Raw genomic sequence first — 18476 nt, forward strand, 5'->3', positions numbered from 1 at the left:
TAGATTAGAGAAATGCAATGTGAATTGTTAATGAATTGATTGAGTGCCGCAAAATAATTGGTATTTCATACCACACGCTTTGTTTGAACTCACTTGCATGGAAGCAAGTCTCATCATGGAATAAGGGAATGAGGCGCTTCTCCCCCTCTTCTAGAAGGGGCTCTTTGCACTCCAGGTTATAGCCATGATATTGAGTCATGCGGCGCTCAAGCTCTTTCATCCGTGGCAAAAACACCTCATTGCGATATTTTACCACATCCTCCCGCTCATGACCATCCATATATACACCCTTTCTTAGCACACATCGCCGATATCCCATCCTCAGAAGCCACCGCCTAGCTGTCCGATGTGAGAGTGGGCGCTTAAGCGCGATGCCGAGTTCTGGCAGTATAGTGGTGTTGAGGGCTCGGCAGAATGTTGAGGGTGTCATCTCCTTTGAACTTTGGTTTGCCAGCCACGCACGGACAGCAGCTGAAACATCTGGGTCTTCCAGGTGAGATGAGCCTTTTCTGTATCTGCCACGCCACTCAATTGGAAGAGTTTCATGTTTTTCATAATATCACGCAAGAGCCCGAACACGCGATGCAAAGTATGCACCATCTCCATCATGCTGGTCAATGGCTATGTGAATACTTGCTGCAATCCATTTATAGCCTTTGATACGCAGAGTCGCAAAGCTTCAGAGCAGCTCATATTGATGCAACTTCGTCTGAAGTCAGCATCACATCCCTAAAGTAAGGGCTCATAGTTGCTTACTTGGCGCAATGACAAGCTAACTTTCTTCTTCTTCTTCTGTTGATCCAGGATATCATCGATTCCATCCCGCAATTCCTCCCACGATTTCAATTTCGGCTTCACCAGTGATGGTTGCACGACATTGTTCATCAAATCATTCACTTCTTCATCATCAACCCCATCCATAGCATCAATTCTGTCACCCACACCGTCACTTTCATCCATCTCAGTGTGTTGGTCTGGGATCTGACGCTGGCGCTTCCCCATGGACTCGGGTTCAGTCAGCGGAAGTGGTATTCCCATAATATGCGGCGCGCACCTTCGCTTTGCTGGAAGTGGGGTTGGAAGTGGGTCATTGTCATCTACCAGTGCCACCGCTGGTGTGTCGCAAGGAGTGGGATTGGGGCCGACCTCACTGGACTCGGAATTCAGGGACTCAACCGCACTTGCAAGATAGGATGGATTTGAAGTGGAAGATGAGGGACAGGGTTTATGGAAGGATTGGGCCCGGGGAGTGCATTTGAGCCCAGTTAAACTCGTCTGTGTCAGTCTTTCTTTCTTTTCCTTCGCTCTCCATCTGCGCTTTGACCGTTCACACTTGTTTGCTATGACAGGCCCGGTGGAGTAAGGCATCTTTGCCTCATGCAACTCTGTAGGTTCCTATGGTCAACTAGGATTCCAATATAAGGGACACTCACTATTTTTCCTTTCTCCAGCCACCTGTGCAGCTTTTGCACCCGCTTTCAAACTTGCCGGACTCACACCCTTCTTGGGGATATAATCGAGTTTGTCGACATACTCCGCTATTGCTGCCACCCTCTTTGCCATTGTGTTTTGTAAGCTTGTATCCTCCTTGCTCTCTCCATTGTCCATGTATGAATTGATGTCTTCACCAGAGTCCGACACACTGAAATCCTCATCTTCGGAAGCAAGGAATGGGATTAGCGGGTATGATTCTGAGTTTTGACTGTAGTCAGGGCCCCAATCATCATTTTCGCTATTATCAACTGCTTCTGGGACAGATTGGAGCCAGCTGAGGAGTGACATCAAGCACCGGATACTAAACAGGGAAGGCAGCGCTCCGCTACTTCGGAAGCAAAACCCTCGCAGCATGTTGATCATCACATTCATGCTTCAAACCCATCTCCCCTGGAAATCTGAATTCAAAATCACGTTCTGCTTGCAATTGTCTTTAATTTGATGTATTTTTCGAGCATAGGTGCTTATTTTTGAGCGTGCGGACAATTTTTCTCCAAAATCAAGAAATCAAATCTTTGAATTCACACTTATGGTTGGTGGGAAATGATTACTAGGGATGTAATGAACTGTTTCCCGGCGTTTGAGACTTTTCGCGAATATATTTAGCCTCCCTTAAAACCTTAATGGGTTTGCCTGTCCACGACTGTAGTAACTTGTAACCTCAGTCCGAAATCGACTTGAATTCCCCCAAGAGACTTTCCCTCTGCTAGATCCGAAATTAGGGACCCCTAGGACAACCAGCAATGGCACAGCACTCCGCCTGAGTCGCTGAGGCCGAGGTCCTTCCACGCTAAGTCTCCGATTCCATTCCGGAGTCGTCCGAATCCGCATAGTTCTAACATGTACCTCAGTTCTAATCTCAACTAAACTTACCCCAAGTCCCTCTATGAGTGAATCCTGATCCCCTCCTACAAGATACCTCAGACATATGAAATAAAAGGACTAACTGAGATGTAATGGAGGCACAGCGCTCCCTCCAAGTCACTCTAAACACAGTGACAACTCTGCACATTGCAGTTGGAATGTTATACAATTTGGACATCACAGTGATTTTAATTCTCTAAGTCCTTGCTCAGCTGACAAAATAGAACCCTTGACCAAGTTCCATCCAAAAAAGCAGAGGCTTTGAGGCAGCTCATGCACAGGAGCTTCAGTAATAAGGTTCCCAACTCCCCAAAGGTCCACCTCTGCACCATGGCCATCCTTAAATACTTGTGGTGCATGTGTTTCAGAATCCAAATTGAAGGCTGCTTTCGTTGGAGGGATTGCAGCATCTTCCCAATCAATGAGGAACCACTGCTTGGAATTGGTGAGGCTTTGCATGACATTTGGCCAGCGAATATCTCGATGAAACACCGGTGGTTCTGTGTGTGATACCTGCAGACTACATGAACTCAAATTAATAATCCTATATAAATACTTACTTGGAGAGCCTCAAGAAGACAGATGACTGCATTTTTAACATCTTCAGCAGACTCTGGACCATGGCAGTAACCTCGAGGTGCAAGTTCCACAAAGCAACCATATTCTGGATGGGACATTCCAAATTTCGTAAGGGTGTCAACATTTGGCACACATTTTGCTTTGAGTTTTCCATAGATAGATTCAAGAAAGGAAATCTTGAGTTTATCTTCTATGGGATAAGTCTTCCGTATCTTGTCCCTGAAAAATTCAACACATTTCCCATTTTCACTAACTTCACGGTTAGGTTCAATGCAATCAGGATACACAAATGAAACTCACCGTTCCAATATAAACATATCAGTATCCACATCTCTGTCCACGATATGTTCTAATGCCCGGAGAACCTTGACAAGTCTGATCATCGTTGTCGCATTTCTGATACGTCCCCGCCTTGTTGACAGATCTGCCTTTAGAATGTCTTGTACAACAATTTTTTGAACACCCTGTGCATTTATGACTGGCTGGATAGCTACAAGCGTGATATTAGCACCAACGGCATAGTAGCCTAAATACATGGGTCAACAACAGGTGGTGTTGGAGAAGAATCACATACCGAGCACATATGGAGCACGGCCATAGGCCCAGCGAGTCTTGTCAGCGAGCTCCTGACGAGGATGTTTTCCGGAAAACGATGGACATTGCTCCTCCCCCCGGAATAAGCAGGCCGACTCCAAGAGGAGACCCAAATCAGGGCGGAAAGATCCAGTATTCGTGCCGCGGTTGCTGTTGCGTATCCACTTGAGGTCGCCAAGACCCGCCTTGAGGATGTTCAGAATGTTTTCGTCCCAGAATGAAATGAAGGAGTTTTTAGTTCCATTTGAGTCCGGTGGATGGCCGTGAATTGCCACATCTAGCAGGCGCCAGACAAAGCTAGCCGTCTCATCCTCATGCTCGATGAAGAGCATCTCCAGGTCTGCTGGAAAACAGAGAAGCTTAGGACTACTTGGATCTGTGTGCAGGAGGCTCCGCCATTGCGGATTGGAAATCGGGATTTTTTCTTCGGGCTCAAGAGGTGCATTCAGATAGACGCCCAAATCGGTAACGTTCAGAAATTTTTGGAGGGGAACGTTCCATTTAAGGTACAGCTTTGCTGAAATATCGACTGCAGACGAGTGAGGAGTTTGGTCATAAAATACAAAGTCGCAAAGACCTACCCGAATCCTCACGCTTCCTCTTTCCGTCATGAGGCACTTGGACGATGAGATGGAGATGCCTTTCCTCGGGGTCTTCCTGCCAGTATCTGGATATCCTATCTTCAGGATCGAGAACCTGCACAGGGCCGTTTCCCTCCAGTGCCTCGTCGCATTCAGGATCAGGGAACTCAATTGCTTTTATCCTTTGACGAAAAGCTAGTTTTTCGGCTCCTGTAACCCCCCTTGGTATCGGCGATGAGAGCTTCCACAAAACCAGCTGGTTTGCATCCAGATGATCCAGTTGGCGGGCTAATTTAGACTTGATAGCGTCGCAAAGGAAGTCAACAGATTCGCCAGGCGACACATTCAGAAGAAACACGGCACCGAGGGGGTTTCTTCCACGGTCAACCGCCAAGCAGGTAAGAGTGATGGAAGTGGCCATGGGCAGGAAAACCGGCAACAGCCGCTGTGAAGCCGTTCGCCAACTTCACCAAAATAATTAGTAATAATTGTATTGACAGTAGGAATGGCTCCAAATATTAAGCAGTCACAGAGGCTGGAGGCCTGGCGATGAATGCTGACATCACAAGAAATGTCTCACTCGGCTGCACCGAGATGCGAATTAATCTCTCACGCCAGGAAGAATAGCAACACCAGCACCTGCAGAAATAGATCCATTCTCCCAGCCCAACCACAATGCCCCCTGGCTAGTACGATTTCCGACCATGAATATTTTTTTCGGTGTGCCCGGACACGAGTTTGCCCAACGACGATGGCAACCTGTTCCCTGAGCTGCATGGCTTCATTCACTCAGTGAGCATCCGTGAGCACCGGAAAGTGTTTACATTCCATGTTACGCTGCCAACCGTGACGTCTCTGCGACCCAGCCGTTTGCACGCTACAGGCCTCGCTCGTGTTGCTGTGAATTTTCGTAAAACAAATTTTTCTGTTTCCCTTCGACCGTAGGCTTGTTGGTTACCCAGCACTGGTGGAGACGTCGAACCACCATCAAAGCAAGATTATCAACGCAGCGCAGGCTCGACACCAGTGCCGCGAACGCGAGAGAGGAGACCGAATGCAAAGGTTTCGTCGCGAAACTAATGATCATTCGCGGTTTCCGAGCAACAGTGGAATCTGTACGTGCGATTCCCATAGCCATTGACAGCCCGTTCAGGGTCTTGGACCCTCGTGCTCGACAACACTGCTACATCGGCTTCGAGCGTGGCTCGTCGGTTCGGGCCCTGGCATTGATGGATGCGGTGCAGTTTGGCAGTTTTCGTGAGTGGTCCAACGCACCGTGCTCGAAGTGCTTTGCCCCCCGATGCGCAAATCCGGAGCCTTACCTGCTTGAATGGAGCGGACATGGCTAACGTTCTGATGTTCTGATGTCTACTTGTTCAGACGTCATTTATGTGTAGTGAAATTGCCCAATATCGGCAGCGTTCAATGCTCGCCTTTTAGCTTTGACACAGCCCACCCCATCCCCCCCTTCCTCCGACATTGTCACTTCCACCGGCCAATATAGGTGCAATGAAACTGCCACATGTTAGCAGTGTTCATCTCACCGCTTTTCTCGCACCAACATCCTGCTCCATGCATCTTCGGTGGTGATCGCCGCCTGACGCGGCAGAACCCACCACTCTTTTTGCTCGTAGAGTTTTTTCTTCCATTCAATTCGAGACCCTACAGCGCCCCAAATACATGTCCATAATTCACGAGAGAAGATGTTTGACTGAGTACAAAGAAACCAAAAAAAAGAGGAACAGAACACTACAGTCGTAATTTGATCCATCAAAGATCATACAACGAGCTCAAGGAAGCACTATGTCTTGTAACGTAGGGATTCCGTATAAGGCAATCCGCTACCTCAGCGGTAACACTCGTGAGACCAGATGTAAGCTAAGGTAAAATCTGATGATTTTTGTCAATGCCCGTCTGTGCGTATTTATATACAATGTAAATCTATTGCGGAGCGGCCTGTTAAGGTAACTCCTGTGCGACTACGGAATTAGTAATTCCCTCCACATAGTCCTCCACATAAACACCGGCTGTGTCCGGTCCCCGTGACTCGTGATGTTGGAATACGAGTCACATGATGAAACTGAACCGGAATATCCGGGAATATTCTACGGGTTACTAGGCGCCTGCGTAAGCGCTGGGCATAGAAGAGCCTGGAATATTGTTGAGAAGTATAAATATGGGCACTGGAGCGCCGTGTGTATTTTAGTTATATATTTCTTTCTATATTACATCTGGGTTGCGAGTGAACCGCTGAAGCGGGTTACCATATTTGGAATGCCGCGTTTACAACACGTGATTACAACACTATGAGATGATCACTAAGGTTTAAAGCATGGATTCTTGCAGGGAGCCGAGGCATTTAGGGCACATGTTTATGCCTGTTGAGCTTCCCCAGACAATCTTCTACTTCATGCTTCAACCCACCACACTGAGGAAAGTGATTCCATGATAAGGTCATGTAATATGATGGGATTTCATGAAAAATCCTACACCACTGCAGGATTATTGGAAGCAGGATTTTGTCAACTATCATGTCATTTCACAAACCATCACCTCCGGCTTGGTGGGGGCTGAGAGGAGCACGGTTTAATCACGTAATTTCACGGACTGCCCCCACAGCTTTCTGGAGGCCAAATAGAGCAGGATTTTTATCGCATGTGCACTCAGACAAAGTTGCAGCAAATTTTCGGGTGCCAAATATGATTTCAATTCAGTATCTACATATGCACGTTTCCAAGGCCCCAATGAAATGTGCGATGAAATTATAGGAAACAATACAAGTCCAAACTAAGGTGTGGGTGGCAATAATTAATCAATAAATTTGTTATCCAGAGCAAGTTAAGCTAGTCCTAAATGCTGAAGAGCCCATCCCAAACAATGGCTCAGATGCAGTGAAAGCAGGTGATCTCCTAAAGAAACATGGCCCAGAGCGCAGGGGTTGAGCATGTGGAGAAATGGCATCCATACCGAGTTCAAGCCAAGTCCATGTAACTGAGATCCCTTAAATGGTCCCAGAGAGCCATAAAATGTGCATACAAAGTTCAGAGGGATTTGATGGGCTATGGAGTTGCACAGAAGCGGTCAGAAGGTGCATCGGCTCCCAGATAACCCAAATGCTGGCTGGAGCAGACCATTCCCAATCAAGCGAAGTCAGCTCTGAGTCCCAAATCTAGCTATTGAGGCTAAAATGGGCGTACAAATGTCCTTGACCTTCTATGGTTCTCCCAGAAGTGGTAGCTGCAAACACTCAAAGATGCGAGGTCATGCGGCTGTTAAGTTAGTGCACACCAGACGTTTGTGTATGGCTGCTTGACTTTCCGAGCATCCTAGTGACCTTGACCGAAAGAAATCCGATGGCCGTAGACTCAGGTGGTCAGAATGAATGAGTGCTGCATGGTCGCGATCATTATTTGTTTTTGTTTGGTCTGAGTCCACCTGGTTCGGACTTAACCTTTTTCTCCCTCTCAGCATCCCCAACAATGTAGCGCTGCCTACTCAGAACGCGTCCAAGTGTCCCGCTGGGCAGTCCTGTGCCTGGAACAGGCTTTGGAATGGTTGTGATGCACCGAACTCAGTCTGAAACATGTTCTGGGTAGGCCTTGAATGGACACTTGCATACGACAGTACCAGAGATAACTTTATCATACATCTACATCAACCGTCTAGCTTCTTTTGATCTGTAATCCTGCTAACCACTCATCTCAATACCGCAACCAAAACGTAAGTTAATTTTTCACACACTCTTTTCAACATGCTGACCTTCGAATAGTGCATGCTCTTCTGGGGAAAACCACCTCTCTCATTGAGGAGAATGGAGTGGAACCTGACAGCAATCGCACGTGTACCAAAGCTGGACAAGGTACTCAATATTTTTCCTATTTGATTGGATGCTCATGATTTCTAGGCACTCTTCGCTGCACCAGGTGGACACACAGACTCAAGGGGCTTGGGCCCAAAAGGAGGTGATGATGGCCATGGGAAAGCGCAGACATGCAAGCATGAGGGGCTCTGGTCAGAGAGGTGTTGGAGAATGGATATCTGTTCCCATTGGTATAGAGTTTAACAGCCTATACCGGCATGGTCAAACGGGCAAGTTGTGTAATGGTAGCACACTGAGAGGTCCTGGTTTCGATGCCAGGCTTGTCCATGATTTTATGTCCTTGTCTTGTGACCTTAACTGTATCATTCAGTTGGATCTCATGGAGTAAGTCCCATGGGGCAACGTGAAATTTCTTCATGGTGGACAGCCACGGTACATCAATTTGGAGGCTAACACCCCAAATTGAGGGCGAGTGTTGGAATATGGGATGGAGTAACCTCCCTGGCATAACGGGCGAGTAGTGTATGGATGCACGCTAGAGGTCCTGGGTTCGATACCAGGCTTGTCCATTTTATGTCATTTGTCCAGTCACCTGGTTTACCTCATTTGGATATCATGGAGTAAGTCCCGTGGGGCAACGTGAAATTTCTTCATTGGCAAGGTAAGATTGAATTCAAAAAATAGAGTGACACTATACTTACCTGCTCCTGTAGACCTTTCATGGGAGGTGTTCTACTAAAAACTAATCAAATGGATTATGGTTAGCAATCATGCATTTACTGAAGTGGAGAGCAAGGAATTTCATGATTTCATCACATTGTTGGAATATGGGATGGAGTAACCTCCCTGGCATAATGGGCAAGTAGTGTATGGATGCATGTGTCAGGGCCCAGCCTCGGACTCGGAGGCTCCCTGACCTCAACCCCCATCTAACCTGTCCTCACACTATGTGGGGCATGAGATGTATAGTAAAAGGAAAGATAATATATACACTTGCCTATGCGGGGCATGAGATGAGAAGAAGGGTAAAGGTCTCATCTCCCCGCATGGTTGCTATATAAAGGAATGGGTCACATGCCCACAACTATACAGCTCCTAGAGTTGTGTAGTGTGACCCGGAGGGAACATCCAGGTGGCAGTGCCCAGTAAGTGTGGGAACGTTCTGGGCAAGTTGCTCGCCCAGAACTGTGGCTGTGACCCGTGGGAACATTCTGGGCGAGCTGCTCGCTCAGAAAGTTCCCATGCTATCCCGTGCGCGCGGATACACAACACAGAAAGGCAACAATGAAGGAATGGAAGGAAGGGATTGGTTGGGGAGTCTGGGGCACCCTAGGGCAGGGTGCTGAACCCTGACAGCATGCTAGAGGTCCTGGGTTTGATACCAGGCTTGTCCATTTTATGTCATCTGTCCAGTCACCTGGTTTATATTATTTGGATATCACAGAGTAAGTCTGGGAAGGCAACATGCAATTTCTTCACACATACCTCCGACCATGCACACAAAACATAATAGGTGCTGATCAGCTGTGGAATAGGATAATTAGGGTTGCAGCAGAGGGTCATATTAAGCTAAAGAATATCCTAGCAGTGAGTAAAACAAGTAGGGAAACAGTGAAAAGTACTTAGCAGCCTGTCAGGGCACACACCCTGACTAGCCCGGACCCGGACCTGCACCTGCATGTGCGCTCTGCCCCGCATGCTCCGCGCGCCACATGCTCCGGGCCCGGTTCCCACTCTTCATGTGACTTCCGGGTATCCCCGGAAGTTTTCGCCATATTGGGCCACTGTGGGAAAGTGAGAAGTTAACCTTCTTCTCACTTTCTTACCCACAGTAGGCAAGTGTACATTACTTGCCTTTATCTTATTCACTTTCTTACCCACAGTAGTTGTGCCTTGAGACTAGGCTGTTACAGATTGGGCTGTGGGCTATAGAGAGAGGGGTCATGGGGACCCGGGGTCCATCCCCTGACACAGCCACAACAGAACACCCCCAGAAAAATACCGATTGCATGTGATGCCTGGACTTCTAGTAATTGGATTGCATTCTTGGCCATTACTTGTACCTGGGTAGACAAAGAATGGGTGTTGCATGAAACTCTCCTAGACTTTGTTGAGATTAAGGGGGCTCACAGTGGGGAAAATCTGGGCCACACTGTATATGCAACGCTAAAGGAGATGGTCCTGGTCCGGAATAAGGTGTTGTACTATTGTTCTGGTCTGTTAAGCCCCTGAGCTCATTATATTAGTTTATTACAATGACATGCGATAATGCAAGCAATAACAAGACACTTATGGCGACACTAGCCTCAATCCTAAATGAGGAACTCTCTAAGGAGGATGGACATGTGGGGGAGAATCTAACGGAATAACCGCTTGCTCTAGCAGTAAAGCTCAGTCTCACTATATGCGCGAGAACTATTATATTACCTAGTAGTAAAGCTATAAGGTAATATACAATGAGTTATAAGATATAAGAAAGGAAGAAAGATAACTAACCTCAGTCTCACTATATGCGCGAGAACTGAGGAAAAGGGAAACTAATTCAAAAGATTGAATATAGTTTGTGGACTTCGTGGATAAGTCTGAAGTGACCAAAATAAGTAAGAAGAAAAGGTGTTGTGACCAGGTAGTCACGCTACCGCGGGAATGTGGCTGTCCGGGCGAGTTCCTCGCTCGGGTGTGGGAATGTGGCTGTACGGAAACTCGTCCGGCCTCCCATAGCACATGGTTCCTCCAACAGAATCCACTGGATTCTGAGCAAGCAATGATCTGGTGTCTGGCTCACATATGTAATTCATCTTGCAGTGATGGATTTTCTTGTTGCATTGAAGGCAGTGGCAAAGGGCGATGCTGAATCTGAAAGTTCCAAGGTGGATGCTGGTCTTATGGAAGAAGAGGCAGAGGGATTCATCAGTGAAGGTGGGCTAAGTGAGAAGACAGATGAGGAGATCGCAGCAGAACATCCTCCAACATCATTTGTTGAAAAGGTGAAGGGAATTGCCATGTTGCCATTGAATTTGACTCAGGGATGCTTTGTGTACACATAGATACACAAATTCTGTCGCACAGTTTGGTCCTCCCCTCAGTGTTCTGAGGAATTCTTTGCTGTTGTGAAGCGTGTTGGAATAACCATCAGGGATGGAGTAACCTCCCTGGCATAATGGGCGAGTAGTGTATGGATGCATGCTAGAGGTCCTGGGTTCGACACCAGGCTTGTCCATTTTATGTCATTCGTCCAGTCACCCAGTTTACATTAGTTGAATTCATGACATAAGTCTATAGCGCTAGCAACATGAATTTCTTCAAAGTGTCTGAGGCTGAAGCCAGCCACACCTACTAATGAGGGCACTGATACCAAGGAGGGAGCATCAAAGTGCAACCTAATTCTTGATGTACCAACCTGATGGAATTCAACTTACTACATGCTTGTCCGAGTGTCCAAGTATCAGGATGTAGGTCAGGATCCATCATGTCCTTCAGCGCTGACTCACCATTCTCATCTGAGCCAGGCCTATAGATTCATGTGTCAAAACAAGTCAAGTATTTCTTGACATCGGATGAGTGGGAGATAGTGCATGTCATCATCAAATGGCTTGAAGTATGTTGTAAGGGGGCAAGGGATCTACCACCCTAACGAGAAAGAGAGGGAGCCACAGAGTTGGGAATGCTCAGGGGAGGTTTGGATGATGAGGAAGGGGGGGGGGAGAAATGGTCCGGGTGCGATGTGATAAAAAAAATGATAAACTTGTAAATCTCACTGATAATCAAACTAAAGGGAACTCTGTCCCTGCACTATATCTTGAGCCTCTTTGGCTTCGTATTCGCTGCTCTGGGCACTGGTAAACTTTGCTAGAACTTCATGTCTGTTGGGGAGCACCTCTCTCTGTTGGGGGAGTCCTTTTTTGTAAATACAGGAAAGAGGGTAACTATAAATATGAAAGAAATACATGGAAATCCGAATGATCCGACGGGTTTAGGACGGCAACAGATCCACAAGGAACACTTAAGAAAAAAAGCAATATCAAAGCAATATTGATGTTGTTAAGGAAATAAAGAACCATGGCGATTGCCTCAACCGCTGAACCAAATTCGTCCGGATCGGTTGAGAATTGATGGAGATATGGAGGAAGTGGCAGAATACAGTATGTGGGTGACAGTTGCCCAATTTGGAAACTGATGGTTGTCCGTGGTCAGGAATGGCTTGAAAAAATCGAAAAAAACATGGTAAACATGGAATGGGTATCTGGAACAATGGTAGATGTGTTTTGGAAGTGGGGTGCTTGATGTGGGTGGTAGAATCACGATAATCGGCTTGTTTGCATGGTACTGGCTGTGCCCGCCTACAACGTAAAGTTTTCCTGTCTCTATATGGCCATTCTGACTTCATTTGCAGATGTTTTGGAAGGCTTCTGAGTTCATATCCAGCAAGAAATACCCAACAATCAGCACATCACTCCACATCTACACACAATTAGTGAAATTTGTAGTTAAGAACAAGTCCTCAGATGAAGCATGCAACAGGGCTGGCTTTCTTGAAGGCCTTGAGGCAGCTGAGATGAAATTATTGAAATTCTTTGATAAGTCCATGCTTGAATCAGAGTATTATTATATTGGCACTTCTTATAATGTAGGGATTCCATATAAGGTAATCCGCTACCTCAGTGGTAACACTTGCGAGACCAGATGTAAGCTAGATAAAATCTGATGATTTTTGTCAATGCCCATCTGTGCACATTTATATACATTGTAAATCTATTGCAGAGTGGCCTGTTAAGGTAACTCCTGTGTGACTACAGAATTAGTAATTCCCTCCACATAGTCCTCCACATAAACACCGGCTGTGTCCGGTCCCTGTGACTCGTGATTACAACAGCACTTGTGCATATATTGACATCATTATTCTGCTGCCACTAATCCAGGAATGCAGTGGTTGATCCACAGTTCAAAGGTGCCTTGTTCATCCACAACCCTGACCTATTTGACAACAAATGGGTGAATGGGTGCCACAAGTCCTTTCTTGACATTATTGTGCAACTGTTAGAACTGGGCGAGGGCAGACGATTCCGGAGGGGAACCGGAGACTTAGCAAGGAGGGACCTTGGCCTCAGCAACTCAAGCGGAGCGCTGTGCCATTGCTGTTTGTGTCACGACCCGACATATCCGTCACCTCCCTCTATGCGCCCCAGTGCCACTTGGTCCGTCCCTCCCGCTATCATCATCATCCGTCCACCCATCCGTCCACCCATCACCCTCATCCGCACTTCCTCCCTCGCGCGCGTACCCTCCAACCTAGGTTGCCCGCTTCATTGTTGTCCGCTCGCCAGCCGGACGGCTTGCTAGACGGCCGGATGGTTCTTTTTCTTTTGTCCGCTTGCGGACTATTGTTCTTCCTTTTGTTTCTTGCTTTCCTTTTGTTGACCAAGTTTGCCGATATTGATTATTTGTTCCTTTCTTCATTCATTAATATCGCGCTTGATCCGCCACTCCTTCCGGGCCGCTCTCATTTAGTTACTTGTGTTTATAACGCGTGTAGGTTACACCGGATGTACCTCAGTTCGTATATCGACTTGGATTCCCCCTCTAACTCTTATCCTCATCGTAAGGCTTCTGTCTGAAATTGGGACACCAACGTAAGAACGAAGCGCAGCGCTCCACCCGAGTCGCTGAAGCTAAAGTCCCGCCCCTCCGACCTTACGAGCCCGGACGACCTCGCGCGCCTCGCGGGTCACCCGGATACGCTTCTGACACGCTCCTGACAGTATATACGAACTCAAATCGCTCTTACGTTTTTTCCTTGCTCTATCATTGTTTCACTGAACTATGTCTAGAGCTTATCAAACCCATTCACAGACGCGCACCGAACCTGGTTCTTCTAGACTTCCAGGTCTCGGGACGCTTGAAGAACTTTTACGCAGACACGACCTAGACCCTTCCGAACGTCCGCCATTCCAAAGCTTTACGGCTGACCGTGACGACCCTACTTCCTCCTCCACTCCTTGTCAGGGACCGACCCGGGGTCGAGAGCGCCCGGGTGTATCGCCCGAGGCTGAGGGTCCGGTAGGTATGATGCGAGCGCGCGTAGCAGCGGGCCCGAAGCAGACAAGGGTCCCTGGCCACTAAGACTAAAGTGGGAAATGTGTTATTGTCATTATCAAGGGAAGTGTAAGCTACTTGCCTAAAGTGGGAAATGTGAGAAGAAGGTTGCTTCTCAGTTCCCACTTAGGCTGTGTTTATATACATGTGGTTGAAGGGCACGTGGGAAGCGCCACGTCATCCGAGCACACAGCCACCTCCGTCTGGGTACCTCCGTAAGAGGTCCTAGGAGCGTCCGGTGTGCGGGGGGTCGTCCGGTGTGTCCGGGTTCGGGCGCGTTACGCTGCAGCCGGGTCAATGGTACATTGATACAAAGGAAGTCGTCCGTGTGATAAGAAAGGAATAAAGAGGAGAGAGAATAGAAAAGAAGGAGAGGAAGGAAGGGAAGGGAGAAAAGGGGAAGAGGGGGGAGGTCAAGAGGAGTGGATGGTGGGGCACCGGGTTAGGTGGGGCCGGGTCAGGCGGGCGTGCCCTGACACTCCTGCACCCTCCCGTCGATTCCATCGTTCCATATTCCAAGACCATGACGAGGCGGCTGCTGTTGAGAGAGATGTAGATCCGGACAGCCAAGCTGATGACTATGACCCCGAAGCTTCTCGTAACCCTACTCCACGTCCTGATCCCGCTAATCCTCTAGACCCGCCAGACGCCCCACCCAACCGTGGTAACAGTGGTGGTGACGGTGATGGTGGTGGTGGTGATGACGGTGGTGATGATCCGCCTGAGGATCAGCTGCCAGATGACCCGGGTAGCCGTGTGTTGGCCCAGTTGACGGACGCTATTGCCGCCCTGGCCCGCTCAACCACTGCCGCTCGTCAACCTCCAGACCCCAGCCGTAGGACGAAGCTTTGTGAGCCTGACCAGTTTGACGGTACTGACCCTCAGAAACTCCGCACTTTCCTTGTTCAGTGCGAACTCAACTTCCAGAACCGCCCCCAAGCATTTGTCAACGAGCGTACGAAAGTCATCTACGCTACGTCCTTCCTCAAGGGGATCGCTCTGAGTTGGTTTGAACCTGAACTTCTTCATGGTAACCCGCGTCACCGTCCACGTTGGATGGACGACTATGAACTCTTCGTCCGAGAACTCGAAGAGAACTTCGGCCCGCACGACCCATTTGGTGATGCTGAACGTCGTCTAAGTACCCTGACCATGTCGGATAATCACAGAATCGCCAAGTACGTCGTCGAGTTTAATCGCAATGCTTCACAGTTACCCAGATACGGTGAGGTTGCCTTGAGGCACCATTTCTACAATGGGTTGCCGGATAGGATCAAGGATGAGATCACTCGTTATGGTAAGCCACGCTCATTGCATGACATGCGCTCTCTGGCCCAAGATATCGATGGACGATATTGGGAGCGCAAGGGCGAGTTGTCGCACCGTCCGAGAGATCGAGCCACCTCACCCGACTCCTCCAAGCAGAACTCGAAATCGGGCAAGAACCCGAAGTACTCTAAGTCCTCCAACCCTCCTGACTCCACGTCCGACCCTTCCACCTCCGCTGATCGCTCTACCAAGGACCCTAAAAAGTCTAAGGGAAAGCAACCCGACTCTGATCTGTCCTCGAAGCTTGACAAGAGTGGCAAGCTCACCAAAGAAGAACGCCAGCGTCGCTTCGAGAACAACCTCTGCCTCTTCTGTGGGCGCTCTGGGCATGTGGCCAAAGAGTGTCCCAAGTCCTCCTCCCGTGCGGCCAAAGCTAGGGCAGCCCAGGCTGAGGATGTCGCGGATTCTGTGGTGGACTCGGACGAGGAAAAAAACTAGATAGTGACCCTCCGGGCCCCGTACGACCGGTTGGTCACGCTGACCCTCCTCGTACGTCTAGAGTCCTGCGCTTGAACGCGTCTGGGCTATCCGCTCCCCATTCTCTTTCTGTTCCGATCTCTTTTTCTCCTTGTTCTGATGATGGTCGATTTCCGACTTCAAGGGAGTGTGCTCCCGGCTCTGATCTATTTTCCGCTTCAAGGGAGAATGCTCCCGGCTCTGCTCTGTCTTCTTCTTCCGGGGGGTCTGAACCCCGTAAAAATATGTCTTTTCCTTCTTCTCTCCCGTCTGGAAACTTTTCCGCTCTTATTGACTCAGGATCTTCTGACACCTTTGTAGATACATCCTTCGTCAATAAACATCACATCTCCACGTACCCTGTCGCGCCTCTGCAACTCCGACTATTTGACGGCTCCATGAATTCCATGATCACCCAAGCCGTCAATCTGCCCATCCGATTCGCCACTGGTGAGGTTACTCCGACGACATGCTATGTCACATCGTTGGATGGCTCTTGCGCTATCGTCCTAGGACATGACTGGCTCACCCGACACAATCCGTTGATTGACTGGGTCTCGAGCAGTATCACTTTCCGGACGTCTGTGCAATCCAGTCCAACCACCCTGAGCTCTCCTCCCGTAGTTGTGGACCCAGTCCCAACGCAAGGGAATCCGACCTCCGACCCACAGTGTGCATCCATCCGTCAGGCAATCACCATCGAGATCGTCAGTCCGGCTGTGTTCACCCGGACTGCCCGACTCGATGGGTCCGTCACTTTCTGCCTGGAAAATCTGTCCACTTTAGCAGAGTTGCGCTCGACATCCACCTCTTCTGACCCCGTCGACCTCTCAACTGTTCCTAAGGCGTATCACGAGTTTGCGGATGTTTTCAGTAAGAGTAAAGCCAATACTCTCACGCCGCACCGTGAATATGACCTGAAGATCGAGTTGGAGGAAGGCTCCCATCCTCCCCTTGGCACCCTATATTCCCTGTCCCAGTCTGAGCTTGAGGCTCTCCGTACATTCCTTGACAAGCACTTGGCGTCCGGTTTCATCCGTCCTTCGTCTTCAACCCACGCCGCGCCAGTGCTCTTCGTCCGCAAGAAAGACGGTTCTCTACGTCTTTGTGTGGACTTCAGGGGCCTCAACAAGATCACAAAGAAAGATAGGTATCCGCTGCCACGTATCTCTGACCTCCTAGACGTTCCTAGCCATGCGAAGATCTACACCAAGCTCGACCTCCGCCATGCGTACCATTTGGTGCGGATAGCAGCGGGTGATGAGTGGAAGACCTCCTTCCGCACGCGCTACGGATCCTACGAGTGGCTCGTCATGCCATTCGGTCTGACCAACGCACCCGCAGCCTTTCAGCGCTTCGTCAATACCATCTTTGCTGATCTTCTCGACACTCGCGTGGTAGTCTACTTGGACGACATCCTGGTCTATTCGGAAGATGAGACTCAGCATGAGGATCACGTCCGGGAAGTCCTGAGTAGGCTACGCAAGCATGGGTTATTTGCCAATCCGCAGAAGTGCGAATTCTCAACTGACACTACGGAGTATCTGGGCTACATCCTTTCGCCGACTGGTTTGTCCATGTCGCCCGAAAAGATTCAATCCATCCAGGATTGGCCCGAGCCCCGTAAGGTCAAGGACATCCAGTCCTTCTTGGGATTTGCAAACTTCTATCGCCGTTTCATCCATGATTATTCCAGTATAGTTCTTCCGCTGACCAGACTCACCCGTAAAAATGTGGCTTGGTCCTTCTCTGATGAGTGTCGTTCCGCCTTCCTTCGCCTCAAAGAAGCTTTCACATCCGCCCCCATCCTTACTCACTGGGTACCCGATCGTCCGCTAATAGTTGAAACTGACGCGTCCGACTATGCAATCTCAGGCATTCTCTCCATCCGTTGTGAGGATGATGAGATTCGCCCGGTTGCTTTTCGCTCGAGAACGCTGACAGCGCCCGAACTCAACTACGATACCCATGATAAGGAGCTCCTGGCTATCTTTGAAGCTTTCCGCTCTTGGAGACACTATCTTGAAGGCTCTGGCACTCCTATTGACGTTGTCACGGATCATAAGAACTTGGAATATTTCACCACTACCAAACTCTTGACCCGCAGGCAGGCGCACTGGTCAGAGTTTCTCTCGCAGTTTAACATGGTTGTCCGTTTTCGTCCGGGAAGACTTGGTGCGAAGCCTGATGCGTTGACTAGACGCTGGGACGTCTACCCCAAAGAAGGGGATAGGGACTACGCCCACGTCAATCCGCAGAATTTTCGCCCTGTCTTTACCACAGAACAGCTCTCGGCCTCCCTACGAGCCACCTGTTTAGCCACCCCGGTCCTCCGGGCCAGCTCTATGGTTGACGTCGAAGCTATCCACAAGGACATTCTCACCGCCCTGCCATCCGACCCCTCCATTGCCGAATATCTCTCTGATCCTATCCCTGTAGACTCTCGTTGGTCCCTAGACACGGACGGCCTGTTAAGGCTCGATAAGCGTATCTACGTACCGGACACAAACGATCTTCGTCTCAGGATCTTGAGATACAAGCACGACCATCCACTCTCCGGACACTTTGGTCAGAACCGCACATTGGATCTGGTCCGTCGAGAGTATACTTGGCCGGGTATCCGCTCATTCGTCAAGGACTATGTTTCGTCCTGTACTGCCTGCGCC

General features: G+C 49.0%; 3 protein-coding genes across 3 annotated transcripts; 2 read left to right on the forward strand and 1 right to left on the reverse strand.

The window, feature by feature from the left end:
- Positions 1 to 2440: 2440 nt before the first annotated feature.
- Positions 2441 to 4697, reverse strand: EI90DRAFT_3160071 (uncharacterized protein). The gene is made up of 5 exons (XM_039066262.1): positions 4113 to 4697; positions 3512 to 4060; positions 3238 to 3463; positions 2919 to 3186; positions 2441 to 2871 (listed from the first exon to the last, which is right to left on the reverse strand). Exons 1-5 carry the CDS (start codon positions 4531 to 4533, stop codon positions 2536 to 2538), a joined length of 1800 nt encoding a protein of 599 aa, XP_038907964.1. The 5' UTR covers positions 4534 to 4697; the 3' UTR covers positions 2441 to 2535.
- Positions 4698 to 7695: 2998 nt separating this feature from the next.
- On the forward strand, positions 7696 to 8453 carry EI90DRAFT_3023143 (uncharacterized protein; the record flags this gene model as incomplete). Its single annotated transcript, XM_039057856.1, has 5 exons — positions 7696 to 7704; positions 7779 to 7832; positions 7882 to 7971; positions 8036 to 8316; positions 8360 to 8453. 5 exons carry the CDS (start codon positions 7696 to 7698, stop codon positions 8451 to 8453), a joined length of 528 nt encoding a protein of 175 aa, XP_038907965.1.
- Positions 8454 to 9957: 1504 nt separating this feature from the next.
- EI90DRAFT_2952038 (uncharacterized protein) lies at positions 9958 to 10164 on the forward strand (the record flags this gene model as incomplete). The annotated part of the gene is made up of 1 exon (XM_039055412.1): positions 9958 to 10164. A coding segment is annotated over one exon (207 nt), but the record flags the coding sequence as incomplete, so codon positions are not given.
- Between the last annotated feature and the right edge of the window lie 8312 nt (positions 10165 to 18476).

This window comes from Cantharellus anzutake, assembly GCF_015039405.1.
Source record: "Cantharellus anzutake strain C23 chromosome Unknown EI90scaffold_194, whole genome shotgun sequence".
Taxonomy (NCBI): domain Eukaryota; kingdom Fungi; phylum Basidiomycota; class Agaricomycetes; order Cantharellales; family Hydnaceae; genus Cantharellus; species Cantharellus anzutake.

Bases quoted from the DNA above. Each gene is read 5' to 3' on its own strand.
- EI90DRAFT_3160071 (XM_039066262.1), bottom strand. From the start codon at position 4,533: ATGGCCACTTCCATCACTCTTACCTGCTTGGCGGTTGACCGTGGAAGA. The intron at 4,061-4,112 runs GTAGGTCTTTGC...ACTCGTCTGCAG, and splicing joins GAGGAAGCGTGAGGATTCGG to TCGATATTTCAGCAAAGCTG. The intron at 2,872-2,918 runs GTAAGTATTTAT...TGTAGTCTGCAG, and splicing joins GTCTTCTTGAGGCTCTCCAA to GTATCACACACAGAACCACC.